We start from the raw sequence: 24,932 nt of genomic DNA on the forward strand, positions 1-24,932 counted from the left end.
TTGAGATTAAGTATATTAAGTAACTTCAAGATTCTTTTCCTTTAATGTTATTGTGTTGGAACGTGGCACCTCGATACCATATATCGTGTCGGAATGTGACGCTCCGATCCCAAAATACCATGTCAAAACGTGACACTCCAATCCAATAATACCGTGTCGGAACGTGACTCTCCGATCCAATTATCTCATTATTTTATTTCATTAAGCCTTCTTTATTCAAGTAGTCATTTTAATAGAGAGGGTTCAAGATTAGAAATTCAACAGTCTCATAGTTTTTTGGCCAACCATAAACCACACAATCAAAACATACAACCACACAATCAAGTACATAGGAGACTTTACAAAATCACTCAATACATATCAATCGCTATTTAGAGGTTATCTATGAAATAGAAATAAACCATAACCTACGTTCATTGAAGAATTGGTGTCAGAAAAGCAACTTCTCTAATGCCTTTCCTTTCCTTGATGCCTCCTAACGTTTTCAATCTATTAAGTATTGCATAATTCATAAGTGAACAAGTCCATTGATCCCATATTACTATATGTCTATCCTAAATTTAAGAACTAATATTCCAACCTTAAAATGAAATTCAGTTATTTTCTTGCAGTTTCATCGGTCCATCACTAACATAAGGCGAACCTAACCTTATCTTATTTTTCATTAATACTCACGTGAGAACCGAGAGGAATAGCCATGTCAATTTAATTATTATTTAGAAAATATGTGTGACCCATCTTACCATGATTTCTCAGGTAAATTTCCTTTTCATTCAAAATAATCTCACCGGAAATTAACCCAGGGAGAAAAGTTTTCCTCCAACAACCTAATACCACTATCCATTTTAGATTCCTACCGTACCTATATTATATTACAATAATCATAACACTACCACCGTTTAAACTTCGTCCTTTCAAATATCTCGTCTAATTCTAATAATATAGTAATATTACATTTTATAACAATATAGCAAAACTTGACTCATAATATAATAACTAAAGGAAATAATAAATGATTACTTTTAATCGGTGGTATACAACGACATAACATATTAAAGTAGACGACTACTCTTTTTTTTTTAAAATTTTTAATCAATAAACACAATTATTATAATAGTAAAAACTAAAAATTAATGTCTACCCAAAATTTAATACCAAACCGTCTTGTGCACTTTTAATTCCTATCTAACCTATTAATATTATAATTAAACTTATCACCGAAGCATTAAACTAAAAATCCTTTTCCCAATTTCCAAGGAAACTCACTGGTATCACTTCCACTAAAACTACGAATAACAATTCACCACCTAAATATAATATGTGTAAATAGAAAAATCGAAGAGAATTCTAACTTGAAGTCAGCCGTGATTTTTCTTCGTTCAACCCACTTTTCTCCGCTTCCCCTCTTTTCTTTTCTTTACAAATTATTTATTACACTAATTATTATTCTCATCTAATTATAATAGTGACAAAAGTGACCCACTATTAATTATAATGTTATCTTCTTTAAGCATCAACTACATAAATTATTAAAATCACCCAAATTTTGTATAATTATGATTATGAATAGTCCAAAACACCCATTTAAATCTATCGAAAAGTATTTTCTGACATAAAAAGTCGTAGTGCTCATAACCATCAAAAATGGTTGTTACAATAGATACCAATTTACCCATCGTTCGTCCTCAAACGATCATAGGAAGAAAGGCAAGGGCAAGAAAGAGTATGTGAGTCTGTAAAAAGATGTGGATATCTTTCTTGCATATGAACCTCACACTCTCAAGTGGACTCTTCAACTAGACGATTCTTCCGCTGAACCTTGATAGATGTAATCTCATTTTATGTCAACTTGCGGACCTCCCTATCAAGAATAGCAAAAGGCTCCACCTCATAAGACAAATTCTCATCAAGAAGAACTGAATCCCAATGAATAATGTAATTTCCATCACCGTGGTATTTTTTTAGCACAGACACATGAAATACCGGGTGCACTCCTGACAGCCCTGGAGGCAAGACCAATTCATAGGACACCTCCCCCACGCGCTTAAGAACTTCAAATGATCCAATATACCTCGGACTAAGCTTACCTTGCTTAACAAACTGCATCACACCTTTCATGGATGAAACCTTAAGCAAGAGTTGTCCCTCCATAAAATTCAAGTCTCTAACCTTTCGATCTGCATATTCCTTTTGCCTACTCTGAGCTGCTAAAAGTTTTTCTTGAATAAATTTCATTTTCTCTAACGATTCCCTCTGAAAATCAGTACCCCAAAGTCTAACTTAAATGCATCAAACCAACTATTGTGGGACCTACATCTCCATCCATACAATGCCTCAAATGGCGCCATATTAATACTCGAGTGATGGCTATTGTTGTATGAAATTTCTGCTAAAGGTAAAAGATTATCCCATTGACCAACAAATTCTATCACACATGCACGAAACATATCCTCCAACACATAAATCGTTCGTTCAGACTGACCATCGGTCTGAGGGTGAAATGTAGTGCTAAGATCCATTCTAGACGTAATTCAACATCTAATGTCCTCCAAAATAAAGAAATAAATTGCGTACCTCTATCGGATATTATGGAATGTGGAACTATATGCAATCGAACAATCTCAGAGACATAGAGTTTGGATAAATTCTCGGCATTGTAAGTCATCGTAATCGGAATGAAGTGAGCAGACTTAATTAACCTATCAAGAATTACCCAAAGAGAATCAAACTTACCCAATGTCTTTGGGAGACAAACTACGAAATCCATTGCAATTCTTTCCCACTTCCATTCAGGAATGGGCATTCTGTGAAATGTCCCTCCAGGCCTCTGGTGTTCATTATTTACGTGCTGACAATTCGGGCATTGGGCAACAAAATCAACAATGTCACGCTTCATTCTACTCCTCCAAAAATGTTGCTTTAGATCATGATACATCTTTGTTGCACCAGGATGTATAGAATACGTTTGAAATATGGGCCTCTGTATGAATATTGTGAATAAAATCATCCACACGGGGCACATATACCCTTCCCTTAATCCTCAGGACGCCTTCTTCATCAATTATAGCCTCTTTAGCCTCTCCTCGCAATACCATATTTCGAATTCATCTCAAATTCTCATCAGGAAACTTATTTCCCTTAATATTGTCAATAAAAGAAGATCTTGCCTCCACACAGGACAAAAATCCTCCTTTCTCTAGTACATCCAGCCTCATAAAGTCATTAGCCAGAGTCTGAACCTCTCTAGATAATGAGCGTCTAGAAACCTGTAAGTGGGATAAACTACCCATACTCCCTGCTTTTCTACTTAAAGAATCTGTCACAACATTAGTTTTCCCTGGGTGATATAAAATAGTAATATCATAGTATTTTGATATCTCCATCCACCTCCTCTGACTCAAATTCAAATCTTTCTGAGTAAAGACATATTGTAAACTACGATGATCTGTATAAACTTCACACATGACCCCCTATAGATAATGTCTCTATTGCTTTAACGCAAATACAACTGCAGCCAACTCTAAATCATGGGTCGGATAGTTACGTTCATGCACTTTCAATTGCCTTGAAGCATAAGCAATAACATTCCACTTCTGCATTAGCACTGCACCCAAACAAGAATAAGATGCATCACAATAAACAATAAAATTCTTACCTTCCACCGGCAAGGTAAGAATTGGTGCAGTAGTCTAAAAAGTCTTCAGCTTCTGGAAGCTTTCTTCACATTCATCCGACCATACAAATGGAACATTCTGCTTAGTCAAATTTGTCAGCTGGGAAGTAATAGAAGAAAATCCCTTGACGAATCGACGGTAGTAGCTAGTTTAACCAACAAAGCTCCTTACCTCTGCAACATTAGTAGATCTTACCCAACTCTTCACTGCTTCAATCTTAAAAGGATCCACCATCACTACATCCTTAGAAATCACGTGCCCCAAGAAGGTTACTGAAATGACATAAAACGCACACTTGGAAAATTTGGCATAAAAACTTTTCTCCCTTAAAAACTCCAATACAATTCTCAAAGGATCCTCATGTTCTTTCCTGCTCTTTCAATATATCAGTATATCATCAATAAATACAATGACAAAGAGGTCCAGATATGGCTTAAAAATCCCGTTCATCAGGCTCATAAAAGTAGCAGGGGCATTCGTAAGAACAAAATACATTATTAAGAATTCATAATGCCCATACCTGGTTCAAAAAGCAGTCTTTGGCAAATATGTTGCCCGTATTTTCAATTGATGATACCCAGATCTCAAATCAATTTTAGAGAAGACACAAGCACATTGTAACTGATCGAACAAATCATCAATGCGAGGAATGGGATATTTGTTCTTAGTAGTTACTTTATTCAGCTGCATTAGTCTATGAACATCCGATAACTACCATCTTTCTTCTTCACAAATAAAACAGGAGCACCCCAAGGGGAGGCACTCGGTCTAATAAAACCTTTTCTTAACAACTACTGAAGTTGGGCCTTTAACTTCCTTAATTCAGCTGGAGCCATTGTATAAGGGGGAATGGAAATGGGGAGAGTACCTGGCTCTAGATCAATACAAAAATCAATATCCCTATCCGGTGGCAAACAGGGAAGGTCTGCAGGAAACACATCCAGAAACTCACGCACTATCAAAACAGACTCAATCGAAGGTACTTTGGAAGTATCATCCCTGACATGTGCCAAGAAAGATACACAACCCTTACTCACCATCCTCCTAGCACAAAGACAAGAGATAATACAAACTTGAGTGGAAATATAGTCACCCTCCCACACTAGTGAATCTGTACCATGCTTGGCCAATTTCACAGTTTTAGCATTACAATCTAAGATTGCAAAATTTTGAGAAAGACAAATCATACCCATAATTACATCAAAATCAACCATCTCCAGAATAATCAAATCTACATAAGTATTGCTCCCCACAAAAGTCACAAGGCAAGACCTATACACCTTCTCAACTATCACAGACTCACCCACAGAAGTAGAGACACGAATAGGCATGTAAAGCAAATTACAGTATAAATCAAGACCAGTAGCAAATGAGGAAGATACATATGAAAACGTGGATCAAGGATCAAACAATACACAAGCCATGCAATCACAGATCAAAAGTGTACCTGTGATAACAGCATTAGATGTCGCTACTTCAGACCTCCCGAGGAAAGCATAACAGTGGGCCCTATCACATGTCTGTCCATTGCCCCTACCAAGCTTCGCTGCAGTAGTTCCAACTTGCCCTCCACCCCGACTGAACTGGGGACCACCATTACCTTGGCCACCACGTCCTCCAGAATAGCGGTCTCTACCATGACCACCTCTACGTCTAACTACCGGGGGTCTGTAACTCTATTTTTTTACAATATTTTCTAATATGTCCAGCCTCTCCACATCTATAACTATTCCTGGAGTCAACTATATGTCTCTGTGAAAATGACGAGGTCAGGGGATAACCTTCAAACTCAGAAAAAGGTTGACTAGTCTGCGATGGACCCCCAGTTGAAACCTGCAGTGAAGATTGAATAGGACGGGTTGGGTAACCTCTGGAACTCTTTCCTCTGGAGTATGAACCACTGAACTCACCTCCCTTACAGAACTTCTTAAATGTCGACGCCATGGTGAAGTCGTCTTGATTAACCCCCTCTGCCTCTATCACAAAATCAACTAGTTCCTGAAAGGATTTTGCTGCGGCAGCTACCTGTAAGGATGGAATTTGCAAATCTGACCTCAATCCTTTCACAAAGAGGCGAATCCGCTCCGGTGGACTGAAGCAAATCTGAGTGGCATACCTGGACAGTGCATGAAATTTGACCTCACAAGCAGCAACAAACATCCTTCTTTGCTCTAGGCTTAAGAACTCATCTCTCCTCCTATCCCTCAAAGTCCGGGGTATATACTTCTCCATAAATAAGCTAGAAAATGATACTCAAGTCATAGGTGGTGCCTGTGCTGGTTGACACTCAACATACGACCCCCACCACATTTTGGCATCCCCCTGAAACTGATAGGTCCAAACTCAACACTGAATCGTTCTACTATGTCAATCTTATGTAGCAGCTCATGAAAATCAACTAGAAAATCATAGGCATCTTCAGATTTAGCACCCTTGAAAACTGGAGGTTTCAACTTTAAGAACTTAATGAAAAATCCATGCTGATCATCTATCATTATAGACCCTGTAGTCAATCAAGGAAACGTGCCTACTTCCAATGATGCATCTATGCGAGGAGCCATAGTAGCTGCATGTTGTACCCCCTGAACCTGAGGTACTGGTGCAGAAAACACTGGAGGTGTCTGGACCTGATCATATAACCCGCTAAGATAAGTAAAAACCTGATTAATTATCTCTAGGTTAAGCTGGGGTGGTACTTCCTTTTCCTGAATCTGCTCATTTTCCCCTTCTTCACCCTCTCTCACTACCTCATCAGTCGGTGGAGGAGTAACTGCTCTACTCCTAGCTGGACCAGGTGTTTGTCCTCTACCTCTAGTGGGAGTCCTCCTGCGACCTCTGCCACGGCCTCTTCTCATTGCTCCTACTCGAGTTACAGCCCCATGGCTGGCTCAAAAGCACCCTGTCTTGCCGGTGTTGGTGTTGGCATCGTTGTTGCTCTAGTTCTAACCATATGCAAAATAGAGTGAGAAGGTCAGATACCTATTTTTATCACCCAGATACCAATTGAATCCAAATAATAGCATGAAAGAGAGAAGGAATGAAGTTATCTTAAAGTCCTATAGCCTCTTGAAGAAAACTAAAGGCGTCCCCATACTGTTCATCAAGACTCTACTAGACTTGTCCTTATGTGATGAGATCAACGAATCTCACGCTCTGATACCAACTTTGTCACGACCCAAAATGTATCGTGAGTGACACAAACACTTAACCCCGCTATGAGGGCGAACAAACAAGTCTGAACCCCAACAAATCCAATTAGTTCAACTATAAATAACAAAAATAGTACGTAAGCTCCAAAAGTTATTAAGTGACCAATTTAAATAAATTTCTAAAGTTTAATACTTATTATCCCAAAATCTGAGAATCATCACATAAAGGACATCTATTTCTAAATTACCAAGTCTAAGAGTGTTTAAGAAACCAAAATAAGCAAAAAGATTGTCCATGTCCGAAATTCAAAGACATCAAGACGTGAATGAGAGAATCCAGCACGAGCTAGAATCAATGGCTCATCCTGAACTCTGATGTTCTGGAGACTGCCTATAGCTGAGTGCGAGTCGAAGTTGATGGTACACTTGTTGCACTCCACAAAAGAACAGAGAAGAAATACAAGTAGGAGTCATTACAAGAAACATGTACTGAGTAGGTATCATCGGCACACTCAATATAGAAATCAATATACATTGAATAATAATATAAAATCAACTAGAATACTTAATAGGTGGCAAGCAACAAACACATGAACCATTGACAACAAAACCATAATAAGTACACCATCAAGCACCCCTATGAGGACTCATGCCTCCACACCATACTCATTTGGAAAACAGGTTCTTTGAGATTAAGTATATTAAGTCACTTCAAGATTTCTTTCCTTTAATGTTATTGTGTCAGAACATGATACTCCGATCCCATATATTGTGTCAGAACGTGATATTTCGATCCCATAAATGTCGTGGCGGAACGTGACACTCTGATCCAATAATATCGTGTCGGAAAGTGACACTCCGATCCAATTATCTCATTATTTTATTTCATCAAGCCTTCTTTATTCAAGGTGTCATTTTAATAGAAGGTTTAAGACTAGAAATTCAATAGTCTCATAGTTTTAGGCCAACCACAAACCACACAATCAAAACATACAACCACACAATCAAGTACATAGGACACTTTATAATATCACTGTACACATATCAATCGCTATTTAGAGTTTATCTATCAAATAGAAATAAACCATAACCTACCTTCACTGAAGAACTGATGTTAGACAAGCAACTTCTCTAATGCCTTTACTTTCCTTAATGTCTCCGAACGTTTCAATCTATTATGTATGCATAATTCATAAGTGAACTAGTCCATTGATCCCATATTACTATATGTCTAGGCTAAATTTAAGAACTAATATTCAAAACTTAAAATGAAATTCAATTCTTTTCTTGCAGTTTCATCGGTCCCTGACTAACACAAGGCGAACCTAACCTTAGCTTATTTTTCATTAATTCTCACGTGAGAACAGAGAGGAATAACCATGTCAATTCAATTATTTTTAGAAAATATGTGTGACCCATCTTACCATGATTTCTTAGGTAAATTTCCTTTTCATTCAAAATAATCTCACCGGAAATTAACCCAGGAAGAAAAATTTGCCTCGAACAACCTAATACCACTATCCATTCTAGATGCCTACCGTACCTATATTATATAATAATAATCATAACACTACCACTGTTGTATCTTCTTCCTTCCCAATATCTCGTCTAATTCTATTAATATAGTAATATTAAAATTCATAACAATATATAAAAACTTGACTCATAATACAGTAACTAAAGGAAATAATAAATGATTACCTTTCATTAATGGTATACGACGGCATAACATATAAAAATAGACGACTACTCTTCTTGTTTTTAACTTTTGAATCAATAAACACAATTATTATTATAGTAAAATCTAAAATTAATGTCTACCCAAAATTTAAAACAAAACCGTCTAGTCCACTTTTAATTCCTAACTAACCTATTAATATTATAACTAAACATATAACCGCAGCATTAAACTAAAAATCGTTTCCTCAAATTCCAAGGCAACTCAGTGGTATCACTTCCACTACAACTACGAATAATAATTCACCACCTAAATATAATATACGTAAATAAATAAATTGAAGAGAATTCTTACTTGAAGTCTGTCGTGATTTTTCTTCGTTCAACCCGCTTTTCTCCGCTTCCCCTCTTTTCTTTCTTTAAAAATTATTCATTACCCTAATTTTTATACTCATCTAATTATAATCATGATAAAAATGACCCACTATCAATTATAATATTTTCTTCTTTAACCATCAACTACATAAATTATTAAAATCACCCAATTATTTCTATAATTATAATTATGAATAGTTCAAAACAACCATTTAAATCTATCGGAAAGTATTGTCTGACATACAAAGTTGTAGTACTCAAAACGATTGAAAATGCTCGTTACAATAAGTATAAACAAAACTAATTAAACTTAGGAAGTTGATAAGTTGGTTAATAAGTTAAATTGGTGAATATATTATTGGAATAAAGTTAAAACTAAACTAATTAGTATTAGAAAGTTGTAAAGTTTTCTAACAAGTTAAATTGATTAATAAAGATTTGGAATTACGTAAAAACTAAAATAATAAGACTTAGAAAGTTGTTACGTTCTTCAAATAAGTTAATGTGATTTAGTTGGTTAATACAGGATTGCAATTACGCTACAACTAAACTAATTAGACTTAAAAAGTTATTAAGTTATCTGATTAGTTAAATGAATCAATAAAGTAATGGGATTAAATTAAAACTATAAAAAATTAGACTTAGAAAGTCTTTAAGTTCTTCAAATAAGCTAATGTGACTTATTTTGTTAATATAGTGTTGGAAACAAGTTAAAACTAAACTAATTAGATTTAGAATGTTGTTAAGTTGTTTAATAAGTTAAATTGGTTAATATATTATTGGAATTAATTTTAAACTAAACTAATTAGTCTTAGAAATGTGTTAAAAAGTTTAATAAGTCAAATTGGTGAATATAGTGTTGGAATTAAGTTAAAAAAATTAATTACACTTAGAAAGTTGTTAAGTTTGTTAATAAGTTAAATTGGTGAATATATTATTGGAATTAAGTTAAAACTAAACTAATTAAACTTTGAAAGTTGGTAATTTGTTTAATAAGTTAAATTGGTGAATAGAGTGGTGGAATTAAGTTCAAACTAAACTAATTAGACGTAGAAACTTGGTTAAGTTCTTCAAAGAAGCTAATGTGATTTAGTTGTCAATATAGTGTTATAATTAATTTAAAACTAAACTAATTACACTTAGAAATTTGTTAAGTTCTTCAAATAAACTAATGTGATTTAGTTGGTTAATATAGTGTTGGATTTAAGATAAAACTAAACTAATTATATTTAGGAAGTTTTAAAGTTGGTTCATATTTTAAATTGGTAAATATAGTGTTGGAATTAAGTTAAAACTAAAATAATTAGACTTAGAAAGTTGTTAAGTTTGTTGATAATTTAAATTGGTGAATATAATGTTGGAATTAAGTTAAAACTAAATTAATTAGACTTAGTGTAAGACCCCAAAAATAACCTAGGTTAACTAGAGCCTAACACGTTTATCTTGATGGTCTCAGGTCCTAAATATATCTAATATATTGTATAGAGAATGTAGCTTGTAACAACCTCTTTGATCGTTTTGATTACTAGAGATTTTATTTGATCAAATATTTTTCGATAGATTCTAAATGGCTGTTTTTTACTATTCATTACTATAATTATGAAATTAGTGGAAGTAGTTTTAATAATTAAATTAGTTGGTGGTTATAGAAGATAACATTAAAATTAATATTGGACCACTTTTATAACTTCTTATAATTAGTCATATAATAATTAGGATAGAAAAACAAATCGGAAGAAAAGAAAATAAATTAGGGCATGGTTACAGAAAGACATAAAAGCGGCTTCCCCACCGATATGATGGAGAACTAGCATCAGCCAGAAGAACGCATAGAGAAATTAGGTAATCAAAGATTAAATCCTCGTACTTTTATAAAGGTCATGTTATTATTATTATATTATAGAGTAAAGTTGGGGAAAAGAAGTAAATCGTCAATTTTATATTGTTAATGTGATATGTGCCGATATATGTTGATGTTGTAATTATTAGTAATGATTACCAAATTATTTTGGCACCAATGAGTTATTGATGTGTGTATTGAAATATATAAGTGCAAGCGTATACAATTGAGATGTTGGCTTCCCGAATGCCCCTGGTTTGTTACTACAGGCTTTAGTTGTGATTTATAACTTATAATTATTGTTTTATAAATTAAAATTTGATATATTGAGATAGATGATTAAATATTTGGCATGTTGAATTATTTTAAATTACATTCAAAGTTATGATATTTGAAGAATTAAAACTTACCCATAGGTTTAAACTTTAGGAACTTGATTTTAGGTGAGTTTTGTGTCTAGGCTTGACATATAATCAGAGTGTTTATGGGATTGTTAACTTACACCTTATGTATATATATACACTTGATAGGTTGGAACGGTTTGGAGGAAACAAGTAAATGAAAGGCATTGGAGAAGTAGTTGCTTGACTTCGATTCTTTGGTGGAGGTAGGTTATGGTTTATGCTATTTGATAGTAAACTCTTAATAGTGATTGATATGTATTGAATGATATTGTGAAGTTTTCTATGTACTTGATTGTGTGTTTGTGACTTTGTGATTGGTCTGAAATTCTGAGACCGTAGAATTTATATTCTTGAACCCTCTTTATCGAAGTGATGTCTTAATAAAGAAAGCTCGATGAAATATTATTAACGAATGGAAAAGTGACTAATGATATTATAGATCAGAGTTTCACGTTCTGACACAATATTCTTTAATTGGAGTGTCACGTTCCGACATGGAAATCTTAGATCGGAGTGTCACGTTCCGACACGATATTCTTGGATCGGAGTGTAACATTCCGACACGGTATTCTTAGATTGGAGTGTCACGTTCCGACACAGTATTTTTCGATTGGAGTGTCATGTTCTTAGACGATAATATTAAAGGAAAAATATGTTGAATTAATGGAAGATACTTAATCTCAAAGAACTCAACTCCCAAAATGGTTTGGTTTTGAAGCATGAGTCCTCATGTGTGATCTTGATATCGTTGACTTAATACGTGCTTACTTTATTGTTATTGACTCTCGTTCATGTTATTTGTTGCTTATCAAATGTTAAGTGCTATAGTTTAGTTCATACTATTATTCTTTGTATATTAATTACTATTGTGGGTTGACCGATGATACGTACTCAGTACATGTTGCCTCATACTGAGTCCTACTTGGGTTTTTCTTTGTTTTACTTTTATTAAATGCAGCGAGTGTACGATGACTTCAGATTTCCCTCAACTCTATCTAGCCTCCCGCATATCAGGTCCCAGGGTGAGCTATTCATTCAAGCTCGTGTTGGATTCTGGTCATGACATGTTGTCCTATACTTTCGAACACATACCATTCTATTCTTTTTTTTAGTGTATTTGATATTCTTAGACTTATTGGTGATTAGATGTCCTTGATGTGGTAACTTTCAGGTCCTGGAAAATGATATTTAGTAACATTTGAGTTTCCGCATTATGTTTGTATTTTGTAAGTTAGGTTAAATTGGTTGGTTCACCCACTTGGGAGGTTAAGTGTGGGTGCCACTCACGACTCGTTTTGGGTCGTGACAAACTTGGTATCAGAGCTAGGTTCAGTGATCTCATCACACAAGGACAAGTCTAGTAGAGTCTTGCGGAACGGTACGGGGACGCCATTACATTTCTTCGAGAGGCTATAGGACTTTAGGAAATTTCATTCCTTCTTTCTTTCGTGCAACTACTTGAATCCAATTGGTATAGGTGGTACAAATTGGTATCTGAATTTCTTCACTCTATTTCACATATGGTTAAACTAGAGTATTAGAAGTTGAAATAGCAATAACAGAAAGAAAAAGAAATGTGTCCTCAGAAATAGGTATATTTTCTCAATTGACTACAGGGCCTGTAATGACTAGTGATCAACATGGTTTATGATATTAAGTTCATACGGTTGAATTCTCTACTGGTATTGATTATGAAGATGTTTTTGCTTTCATTTTTTATTGTTTTGAGTTGTGCCATAAAATGAATATCGTGGAAAGGCTTAGTGTTGAGTTCTGACTTATAGTTTTGGGGAGATGCAAAATGTGGTGATCCATTTTCTAGCTTCTTTATTCAAACCCAAAATTTGAGCTATGGGAAGAAAGATGACGGAGGATATGTGTTGCAGCCTATGAGGTAAACTTTTTGTACGATATCTAGATATCTGACAAGATGCAAGAAGATTTGTAAAGGACAACTAGAAAATGAACATCGTTAAATTACAAAATTCAGTTAGTAGAGTTTTCCAAACATGCATAGGTTGTATAGCATATGATGAAATTATGTTGTGGCAATTGAGGCATAATCTCTTTTATGATTTCGTAGATTGTGTGTATACCAAAAAAGATCATAATAGACTACTACAATAATACTAATGCTATCGGTGCTTACTTAGTTAAAGTTATAGATTGTGTTACTTTTGTGGTCAACCTAAGATACAAAAGAATGAATATAGCTTTTGATGAGAGACCAAAAAGGTTCGGTGGCATATTTTAGTCACTTAGTGGGAAAAAAAATTTATTTGAGTACAATCTTGCAAAGGTATGATGTATTTCACTGGTGAATTTAATGGACTTTAATGGTTGTGGTACTATGGGTATCTGAAAATGGATATATCGATTATGAAGTGTGAATACTAACTACTTAAGAAGTTATTAGTAGTATGACATGTTTAGATAATGAGATTTCAGTGTTGCTTTCACATTTGAGAAAGCAACTAGTTTATTACTACATGTACTTGGATTGTATTATATTTTAACGAAAAGGTTGGTCTGAATTTTTTGTACAGTATTAATACATTTAGATTGTGAAATGCATCTTAAGAGTTCTGAATGAGGAGCGGTGATCTTATCTAAAGTTTCAAGGGATAGGTTGATAGTAGAATGACAAACTTATAGGGGAAGAAAGTCCTAGTGAGTATTCTTTGGGTGGATTAAATTGAAGATTGTAGTAAGAAAGTGCATATATAATTTGTTAGTCCCTTCATTTTTATTAATATATCTGATTTTAAGGTGTCATGTCGAGAAAAAAATTGACTTTGTGGTGATGAAAAGGGCATACAAAGCATGATGGTAATAGGAGTAAGTGATGGATGGTGACGGATATGCAAATTATAGAATACAAATTGTTGGTCAAATAAATTTTGTATGGTGATAAAAACTTGCGAGTATCTAAGGTTGAGCTTTCTACTATTTAGTGAGTAATGTGGTTGTATGACAAATTTTAGGAGATGTTTGGTCACCACTCGAATTGAATTTAAAGAAGCTAGAGTCATAATGAAAATAAAATAAAAATGAAATTTAGGGTAACCTTTAGAGAGAAGTGAGAGCAATTTTTTTTCCTTAAATTGTAAGGGGTAAACGGGTATTTTCAATGGAGTTGAAAATTTAATGTAGTGACGCGTGATTCCACCTATTTTTCTATGGTTATGATAATAGTGTCACCTATTCATCATATTGGTCAAAAATGATTGAAAAGACTTGAGAAAAGAGTGTACATACATTCAACTCGAATGTAACGATAAGTTCTTTTGTGATTTTAAGTTTAGTAATGAGTACTATAGAGTTTTTAGCAAATTATATGGTAAAATCTATGAATAGGTGATCAATGATAAGTTAAGATAATGAATTCCTAAAAATCTTCAAGGTATGAGCTAATGTTGATAGATAAAGGAATTTTGTTATATGGTTGATATCACCGGTCAAGTTCCTTATTTTAAGGCGACATTCATGGTAGTATTAGTCCAGATATGAATTATTAAGGTAATAAATGATTAATCTTGTAGTGTATTGGGTAGTTAAAAGAATCTGTGCGTGTTTTGAGTCGTAAAGTTTGTTACTTTGATTGTTAAAGGAGATAAGGAAGAGTTTTCCTCGGAGTTTTGATTTAGAGTGTGAAGTAAAACGTCATGATTTGTTGGTAAAATAATGAGATCGGTAAGCTAGTTAGAGAGAAATAGGTCCTATATATTGAAGAGCCGGGATATTTAAAATTATGCACCATGAGAAGATTAGAGAAAAGTAAAAGGAATAAGACCTCTCGTATAAGCGCTTGGGGTGAAGTTTAAGGTTGTACTAATTATATTTTTATTTTTATTTTCTATGAGTTTTGGTAGGACCGTGCGGTGTGAACTAGTTTAGTAGAGAATTACTACGAATTTGTCATCAACTTTTATAAAGTTTGAATTTTGATTTGGGTGACAAACATTGAGGTATGTAAGATTTGGTGTTTTACATGGGGTTTAGATTGCTCAAATTATGAGAAATAATTTAAGAATGATGTACGAGGTGAGATATAATTTCACATGCTTATTAAGAATTTAGAGTTATTAGGAATTTAGAGTTGGGTTAGTGTTAATGTATTGATGGGACTACATAGAATGTTAAGATGTTTTACCTAAACATATATTGGTGAATAAAGGTTATAAGGTTATAGTATACAAAATAATTTGAGTGACCAAGAACTTTCCTAAGTATTGGCATGATGTATGTGATTGCGTTGAATGGTAATTAAAGCATGGTATGTGGAAGTGGTTGGAAGTTGATTTTTAGTATGATTTAATAGTTTTTTCTCGATTGAAAGGTATCATTCAGTTTTAAATTAGTGTTATTATCCTTGTATGGAACTCATATTTGTCATCAAATGTTTAAATAGAAAGAGAGATAGCATAGTTTGAACATGTATGTGCTAAGAATACTTTGATACTAATGATGATTTGAGAGTAAGGTAGATGATTGGTGAAGTTATGATGTTTTATTAGTATTAAAGTGTTAAACTTCAATGGATGTGGGGTTCGATAAATTATGTATTTGTGCACTTATAATAGGACTCAATTAGTGATTGTGGGTACCTAAAAAAAATCAAAGACGTAGAGTCAGATGAATGAAATTGTTTGATATTGGAACTATTAAAGGAGTATCTGGAGTTATTCGACCATGGTTATGTAAATTTTATGTGACCAAATACTTCGTTCTGGGTGTGGTTTAGAGTATGATTCACTTTCTACACCTGCTTGTGTTTTTCGATTCTATCCGTGGACCTCGTATTGGATCGGTGTACCACTTTTATAATTTTCCTCTTGGTAGGATGTTTAGGAATACTTGGTTATATCAAATGACATATTTGGTGTTGTATTTAGGCTATTGAAATATATTTGGTTCTACATACAACTTTTCTTATGAGAACGTATAGGAGAGCTACAATGAAAATTTACATTTGTTCTGTAGAATTAAGATTTATCTTATCATCAATATCATGTTTTGACTATGAATAATTGAATGTGAGGATCATTAAGTCTTGTTTTGTCATTCTTAAGGTTTGTCTATAATAGCTACTTTTCTAACAATTCGGTGTTATTGTTAGAGGTTATGTATGTTGGGGTGTACCAGTCGATTGTGGTTACTTGATCACTTTCATCTTTGGATTAGATGAGTTCGATTTTCCTTAATAATTACTTGATGTCTGAAGATCATTTTTTCATAGCTTAAGCTCGAGAGTATATTATGTTATGAAAGTGTAATCTTGATAAGTTTTGTGACGGTTGATGAATTACGAGTGTGTGTTGATTGGTTCAAGTTCACTCCTAATTGTAACTAATATGATTCATGATCTTATCATGGTCATGTTAGGAAATATTTGTCTTCATGGCTGTATCAAGGTCTAGTGGGATAATCGGTCAGCTAAAAAGTAAACTTGAAAATAGTTTTATTTTTGTTAGTTGAGTTTACATACTATAACAATTACCACTAGATTAATGAGATGGACCCATTTTAGGCATGAGAGGAGGTGTAGATCTCCAATTGGTTGGTTTGATGCAATGGAGGTAAAATTTTGTGAGACTTAGCATGATATGCATAAAAAATATTTACACATTTTGTTAATTCTTCTATCCTTTCTTACCCTCGCCAACTTTGATCGTTCGAGGACGAACGATGGGTAAATTGGTATCTAATGTAACAACCTCTTTGATCGTTTTGATTACTAGAGATTTTATTTGATCAAATATATTTCGATAGATTCTAAATGGTTGTTTTGGACTATTCATAACTATAATTATGAAATTAGTGGGAGTAGTTTTAATAACTAATTTAGTTAATGGTTATAGAAGATAACATTAAAATTAATATTGGACCACTTTTATCACTTCTTATAATTAGTCATATAATAATTAGGATAGAAAAAAATCTGAAGAAAAGAAAATAAAGTAGAGCATGGTTACAGAAAGACAAAAAAGCGGCTTCCCCACCGATATGATGTAGAACTAGCAGCAGCCAGAAGAACGCATAGAGAAATTAGGTAATCAAAGATTAAATCCTCGTACTTTAATAAAGGTCATGTTATTATTATTATATTATAGAGTGAAGTTGGGGAAAAGAAGTAAATTGTCAATTTTATATTGTTAATGTGATATGTGCAGATATATGTTGATGTTGTTATTATTATTAATGATTACCAAATTATCTTGGCACCAATTGGTTAGTGATGTGTGAATTGAAATATATAAGTGCAAGTGTATACAATTGAGATGTTGGCTACCAGCATGCCACTGGTTTGTAACCAGAGGCTTTAGTTGTGATATTATAACTTATAATTATTGTTTTATAAATTAAAATTTTATATATTGAGAGAGATGATTAAATATTTTGTGTATTGAATTATTTAAAATTACATTCAAAGTTATGATATTTGAAGAATTAAAACTTACCCATAGGTTTAGACATTAGGAAATTGATTTTAGGTGAGTTTTGTGCCTAGGCTGGACATATAATAAGAGTGTTTATGGGCTTGTTAACTTACACCTTATGTATATATATATACTTGATAGATTGGAACGGTTCGAAGGAAATAAGGAAATGAAAGGCGTTGGAGAAGTAGTTGCTTGACTTCGATTCTTCGGTGGAGGTAGGTTATGGTTTATGCTATTTGATAGTAAACTCTTAATAGTGATTGATATGTATTGAATGATATTGTGAAGTTTTCTATGTACTTGATTGTGTGTGTGTGACTTTGTGATTGGTCTGAAATCCTGAGACCGTAGAATTTATATTCTTGAACCCCTCTTTATCGAAGTGATGCCTTAATAAAGAAAGCTCGATGATATATTATAAACTAATGGAAAAGTGGTGATACTAAATGATAAACTAATGATATTATAGGTTCGAAGTGTCACATTCCGACACAATATTCTTGGATCGGAGTGTCACGTTCCGACATGGTAATCTTGGATCGGAATGTCATGTTCCAACACGATATTCTTGGATCGGAGTGTCACGATCCGACACGGTATTCCGTGTCGGAGTGTCACATTCCGACACGGTACTTTTGGATCGGAGTGTCATGTTCCAACACGATAATATTAAATGAAAAATATGTTGAATTAATGGAATATACATAATCTCAAAGAACTCAACTCCCAAAATGGTTTGGTTTGGAAACATGAGTCCTCATGTGTGATCTTGATATCGTTGACTTAATACGTGCTTACTTTATTGTTATTGACACTCGTTCATGTTTTTTTTCCTTATCCCATATTAATTGCTATAGTTGAGTTCATACTATTATTCTTTGTATATTACTTACTATTGTGGGATGACCGATGATACTTACTCATTACATGTTGCCTCGTACTAAGTCCTAGTTGTGTTTTTCTTTATTTTCCTTTTATTAGAGGCTGCGAGTGTACCGATGACTTCAGATTTCCCTCAACTCTAGGTAGCCTCCCGCATATCAGGTCCCAGGGTGAGCTATTCATTCAAGCTTGTGTTGGATTCTCTCGGTCATGACATGTTCTCCTATACTTTCAAACACATACCATTCTATTCTTTTATTTTACTGTATTTGATATTCTTAGACTTATTGGAGATTAGATGTCCTTGATGTGGTGACTTTTAGATTTTGAAAATGATATTTAGTAACATTTGAGTTTCCGCGTTATGTTTGTATTTTGTAAGTTAGGTTAAATTTGTTGGTTCGCCCACTTGGGAGGTTAAGTGTGGGTGCCACTCACGACTCGTTTTGGGTCGTGACATAGCTAATGTATTAGGTTTGTTGGAAGTCAAACGTTAAGGGACGACTAAGACATTCAACGACTAAGTCACTGATGTGCCTAATAAGTACTTTTATGAGTTTATGTATGTTTCATGAGGTTGTAAGGTGCATAAATGAGTTATTATAGCATGTGTAAGTAGTTTGTTGAGCTTCGAGAAGTTTGGAGGTCAAATGACCAAGAATTTTCATGACGTTCGAAAGATATGCCTTGTCAAGACCCAAAAATAGACGTGATGGCACTCGTCTCATCCAACCATGACAAGTAAGCCTAAAACTCAACAATTACAATAAAATTCAGAAAAATTACTATCAACTTAAATTGTACCCTAAAACTTGGTAGTCACGTGTACAAGCCTCTAAATTATACAATTGAATCAAAACAAAATATAAGTCTCAAATGATATTGTTTCTAGAGTAAAACAAAATCATGAACAGGAGTAAGAAGGTCCGCTGAGATGACAAACAACTACCTCACAATTCTCCAACAAGCTTCGGAAAATAAGAGAGTATATCAGTAAGTTCCGCGTTAGTAGCATACAAAAAAATAATGTAGAAGCAAATGATGAGTACCAAACGACACAGTACTCAACAAATAAACCTCTAAACACATGTTAAGGAGATGAAATACGGGTACTCCTACCAACCCCAAAGCGAACCTCCACAATTTACAACCTGCATAAAAATCAGCTCAACCTGAAAACTCAAGGTTTACAGCGCACATAGTTCAACAATAACACTTAAATAAATTACATATCCTGAACAATAACACTTTGACAAATTATATGTTCTCAACAACAACACTTTAAGAAATTACATGTCCTCACCAACAATACTTTAAAAAATTTCATATCCTCAACAACAAGCTCAGTATTCATCAATCACCAATTATACAGAAAGGCATTCACCAAACCAGCAAAACGCAATATCAAGTTCATTAATGATAAGTGTGTGCAATTCAATGGAATGCAATGTCAAGTATAAAGATGCATGTCTGACCTAGTGATACACACCAGTTGTCTCTCAGTACGGGATCCATGGGGGACATATCTGTCCATGAATCTGTAGCGGCGCATGATACGACCCTCGATAATAGTAACCATCGCAGCGCGCAATACGTCCCTCGAAATATAGTATCCATCGTGGCGCGTGATACATCCCTCAAAATGGTACATCCTCTTAAGTACTCATTCTTTCTCAAAGAACATAACACTTGTCACAACGAATGCCTCAGAATAATACAAATGACATCTTCACACAAATAATGAAGTGATGACCATTTTCATAACGTTGCACAGTTCACAACAACACAAATATGAAATGACATCAATAATGATTCAACAATCCTTCAAACCTTTCTCAACACATCACACATAAACAATTAATCACATTGCCTTTTGTTATCCTCTTTTTATCATTACTAAAATTAATCAATGCGGATTAGTCAACACATCACCAATTCAGTTACTCCCAAACATATACCAAAAGGAATTACACACATTCCATACACTTAACAAGAGTTTAGAAATCCATTTGCCTCTATTAGTCGAGCAATTACTCCAGAACTTGAGTCTTCCACTTTCAATTGAACTTCCAATTCAAGCCAATCTATGTAAATAAATGACCACCATAAGATTTCAAAACTAACAACACACATATTATAATGTATGTAGCCTTGACTCAAAAACTCACTCAAATTTATAATAAAGTTCCTAAACTCGATGTTAATTAACATGTCGACTTTCCTATCCCTAAGTTTAAAGTCTAGAAATATGTTCCAAGTCTACAACATCATAAATATAATAACATTCACCTACTATTTAATTTGATAACAAATATATCAAAACTTTAATCATAATATGAGAACTATTAAAAAGATTTCAAATTGATCCCAATTTAAATCAATTATACTAAACACGAACATAAAGATAACTGATAAAATACTTTTATACGGCAGGCTATTTGTATGTCTATTGAACAGTACAACCTCCATCACCTATAATTGCTTCATAATTATCAAAAATTGTCATAATTAATTAATTATATAAGTACAATTTGAGCCAAGGATGCATATTACAGTGGGGTCCATGGCAGTAATTGTGTGTTTTCTTTGTGGAAAATACTGAAGAGATCTGATTATAACATTAATTGAACATGAAAACTCAATCTACACTTCTTGCTATTGACGTGAAATGACAAACTTGCCGTCAATTCATAACACAATGTTTTCTCGACCAAATTAACACCAAGTCATTTCAAGTACACAACCATTTGATAAATGACTTATGCCCACACACCCTAATAATAACTACAAACTAAAGACGATATATATGAACAAATTTTTACCTGAAATAGTCTGTCTTTTCTTATCCTCTGCTATCGTCTGCCCGGTGGAATGGGTGGGGAGGTTGCGGCTAATTCCGTATAATGATAAAAGAATATAATAATCCATTTAACTTGTTTATGTATAAGGGTTATGAAGAAAAATAAATAAATAAATAAGGTCTTAAATAGATTATGGGCTTGACTCACTAACCACCGATTAACTAAATAAATTATATAATAAATACCCATCAACTACATAACCATAGTTGTCAAATAATTTAAAATTCTCAAACCAAGAATGACTCGGGGGCAACTATTGAAATGGGTAGAAATGAAAATTTTATAAAAAAATTTAAAAACTGATTTTTCGGGTCATTATATTATCCACCACTAAATAATATGTTCGTCAACGTAACAAAACCATGAGTTACACCTACTAGTTGGTGTTCATCTCTCCAACTAAGCTCATATTTATGACCATTTAGTCAAGATCAACACTAACAATTGAACTTTCCAATCAAACTTTTAAAGATCTATAATTCAAGAGTGATTATCAAGTCACAAACTAACTCATTAACTAAATCTAAAGTTAAACTCATTGGATCATAACACAACCACCATGACGAATCTTTTCTCACATAATTAAGATAGACTTCTGAAACAATACTAGGTACAACCAAAAGTGGACTTTACCAACCATTCACCACACACTCATAATGCATAAACCATCACAAATCTGATCAAGATTCCTTCTAAAAAGACAATCTTTCTACGAACCTAAGTTATAAAAACATAATCTTTAGATATTATGTACTCATCAAGGGAGAATCAAACTTATCTAACCCAAAGAAGAACAAGATGAAGTAAGCACATAGATATATACACCCAAGTTAACAAATCACACATATTCGAAAAGTGACCTCAGTTACAAGATGAATATTAAGACAATCAAGCAACTATGAGTATCCATGGTAGCACTTGTACGAGTTCTTAAGAAAAGTTGTGCATGTAGAATCACTAGCACACTTACATTATTCCAAACAACACCAAATCTTCCATAACTAAAATAGACCCTCTAACAAAGGGTGCTACCCTACCAAGAGTACAATTACAGAATCAGCGCACCCGATCCACCACTAGGAATTCACTCATAGATATGAAAAAATATGTGGGTACAGATAGCGAACCACACTCCAAATCATATTCAAAACGAAGTAGGTGCTCATATAAGAATAGACAGAACCAAAGTCGAATAACACTAGATACTTCTTCCATAGTTCTCATATCAAACATTTTCATTCATATGACTGTGTCTCTTAATTTTATCTTGATACTCGCAATCACCAATTTAGTGTCGATTATAATTGCTCACATACTTATTTAATCGAACCACAAATGCTCTTTATAGTATTTCACTAAGGTTAATACTCTTAATATTAAAAAAACTTCATAGCCATACCAACCATTTACCTTATTTTCAAACCTAAGTACTAAAGTCTTCTTAACAAACACATTATCGCCTCAAAAATTTTCAAACTATGGTTCCCTCTCTTTCCATTTAAGTATTTCATGACAGATATGGATCCCACCTAAGGCCAATAGCACTAATTTCAAATACAAAATCTTTTTTCCAATCAATATAAAGTTTATTAAATCACATACAATGTAAACATCACATAATCTTTCAGATACTAAAGTTTAATTAACTAAGATTCACAACCATCATATCATACCAACACTTGAGAAATTCTTGGTCACTTCAATACTTCGGTAACCTATAATATCATAGTCTCTAATCACTATTAAATTCCTATGTAACACATCATAACAAATTGTATCATCCCATCAACAAAGTAGTATCAATCTCCTTGAATCCTCATTACTCATGTAAAACTGTAGGCCCACATTGTTCAACATCAATAATTTACATATAATTATTTGAACAATCTAGCACGACATAACCACATAGAATCTCCCACATCTAGTTGCTTGTCACCCAACCAAAAACACAATCTTTAGAAATGTCACGACCCAATACGGGTCGCGAGTGGCACCCACACTTATCCTACTACGTGAGCGAACCAACCCTTCTAAACCCCAACATTTCAAACATAATAGGAAGAATATAATGCGGAAGACTTAAAACTCATTAACGAAATCAATAATTAACTTCTAAAACTCAAAACTTATCACTATCCCCAAAATCTGGAAGTCATCATCAAAAGAACATCTATCCTCAACTTACTAAATCTAAGAGCATCTAAGAAGCTAAAATAACTAAACATCTAGTCAATGCCAGACCTTCAAGGCATCAACACGTGAAGAAGAAGATCCAGTCCAAGCTAGAAACAATAGCTCACCCTGAAATCTGACGTGATGAAGACTGGCTAGAGTTGCGGTTGAGTTGAAGACGACGGTACGTTTGCTGCACTCCACAATTAACAATAAGAAAACATACAAGTAGGGGACAGTACAAAACACAAGTACTGAGTAGATATCATCGAACATCTCAAAATAGAAAGCAATATATATCGAATAATATCAAAAAATCAACTACAATACTCAACAGGTGGCAACAACAAGTACAAGAATCATTGATAATAACGCCAAGTACACCCATGAGGACTCAAGCCTCCATACAATACTCATTTGGGAAATAGGTTCATTAAATTGAGTCCATTGACATAATTCAAGATTCATTCTCTTTATTCCTCTTTTGTCGGAACGTGAAAAGATTTCGCTGTAGCCGCTACTTGTAAGGCTGAAATCCGCAAATCTGACCTCAACCCCTTCACAAAACGGCGAATCCGCTCTTGTGGACTGAAGCAGAGCTGGGTGGCATACCTGGATAATGCATGGAACTTAGCCTCATACGCAGCCACCGACATCTTGCCTTGCTCTAGGCTCAAGCACTCATCTCTCCTCCTATCCCTCAAGGTCCCGGGGATATACTTCTCCATAATTAAGCTAGAGAACGACGCCCAAGTCATAGGTGGTGCCTGTGCGGGTTGACACTCAACATGTGACCGCCACCACATTTTGGCATTTCCCTGAAACTGATAGGTTACAAACTCAACGCCAAACCGTTCCACTATGCCCATTTTATGTAGTAACTCATGACAATCAACCAGAAAATCGTAGGCATCCTCAGATTCAGCACCCTTGAAGACTGGAGGTTTCAATTTCAAGAACTTACTGAAGAGTTCATATTGATCACTTGTCATTATAGGCCTTGTAGTCAACCGAGGAAACGTTCCTATTTCCAATGAGGAATCCCTGCGGGGAGCCATAGCAGCTGAATGTTGTACTCCCGGAACCTGAGGCGGTGGTGGAGAAAACACTGGAGGTGTCTGGCCTTGATCAGTTAACCCGCTAAGATAAGCAAGAACCTGATTAATCATCTCTGGGGTAGGTTGGGGTGGTAATTCCTTATTCTGCACTTGCTCACTTTCCCCTTCCTCACCCTCTCTTACTACTTCCTCAGTCGGTGGAGGAGTCACCACCCTAGTACTAGATGGGCCAGGTGTTTGTCCTCTTCCTCTAGAGGATGTCCTCCTACGACCTCTACCACGGCCTCTTGCCACTGTTCCTCTTCGAGCTACAGTCTCAGTGACTTGCTCAGACGCCTCTTGTCTTGCCGGTGCTGGGGTTGGCGCGGTTGTTGCTCTAGTTCTAACCATCTACGAA

The 24,932-nt window shown here is 34.4% G+C and overlaps 2 protein-coding genes and 2 long non-coding RNA genes across 6 annotated transcripts; 1 reads left to right on the forward strand and 3 right to left on the reverse strand.

The window, feature by feature from the left end:
- Positions 1–1,839: 1,839 nt before the first annotated feature.
- On the reverse strand, positions 1,840–3,095 carry LOC138337959 (uncharacterized). Its single transcript, XM_069288406.1, has 3 exons — positions 3,027–3,095; positions 2,714–2,980; positions 1,840–2,253 (listed from the first exon to the last, which is right to left on the reverse strand). The coding sequence occupies exons 1-3, from the start codon at positions 3,093–3,095 to the stop codon at positions 1,840–1,842; spliced, it is 750 nt and encodes a 249-aa protein (XP_069144507.1).
- Positions 3,096–3,104: 9 nt separating this feature from the next.
- Positions 3,105–6,169, reverse strand: LOC138337960 (uncharacterized). The gene is made up of 6 exons (XM_069288407.1): positions 5,946–6,169; positions 5,508–5,790; positions 5,122–5,350; positions 4,543–4,827; positions 3,507–3,604; positions 3,105–3,413 (listed from the first exon to the last, which is right to left on the reverse strand). The coding sequence occupies exons 1-6, from the start codon at positions 6,167–6,169 to the stop codon at positions 3,105–3,107; spliced, it is 1,428 nt and encodes a 475-aa protein (XP_069144508.1).
- A 4,444-nt stretch (positions 6,170–10,613) lies between these two features.
- Positions 10,614–18,809, forward strand: LOC112942000 (uncharacterized). 2 transcript variants are annotated; one of them, XR_003247770.2, is made up of 4 exons: positions 10,614–10,717; positions 11,246–11,322; positions 17,701–17,777; positions 18,544–18,809. It is a non-coding gene; the product is annotated as an uncharacterized lncRNA (long non-coding RNA). The 2 variants fall into 2 exon arrangements; XR_003247771.2 differs by lacking the exon at positions 17,701–17,777.
- Positions 18,810–19,216: 407 nt separating this feature from the next.
- LOC138337738 (uncharacterized) lies at positions 19,217–21,377 on the reverse strand. Of its 2 annotated transcripts, XR_011211130.1 has the most exons (3): positions 21,267–21,377; positions 19,920–20,528; positions 19,217–19,595 (listed from the first exon to the last, which is right to left on the reverse strand). It is a non-coding gene; the product is annotated as an uncharacterized lncRNA (long non-coding RNA). The 2 variants fall into 2 exon arrangements; XR_011211129.1 differs by lacking the exon at positions 19,217–19,595 and having other exon boundaries at positions 19,647–20,528.
- Positions 21,378–24,932: the final 3,555 nt, after the last annotated feature.

The sequence above is a fragment of the Solanum lycopersicum genome, chromosome 8 (genome assembly GCF_036512215.1).
Source record: "Solanum lycopersicum chromosome 8, SLM_r2.1".
NCBI lineage: Eukaryota > Viridiplantae > Streptophyta > Magnoliopsida > Solanales > Solanaceae > Solanum > Solanum lycopersicum.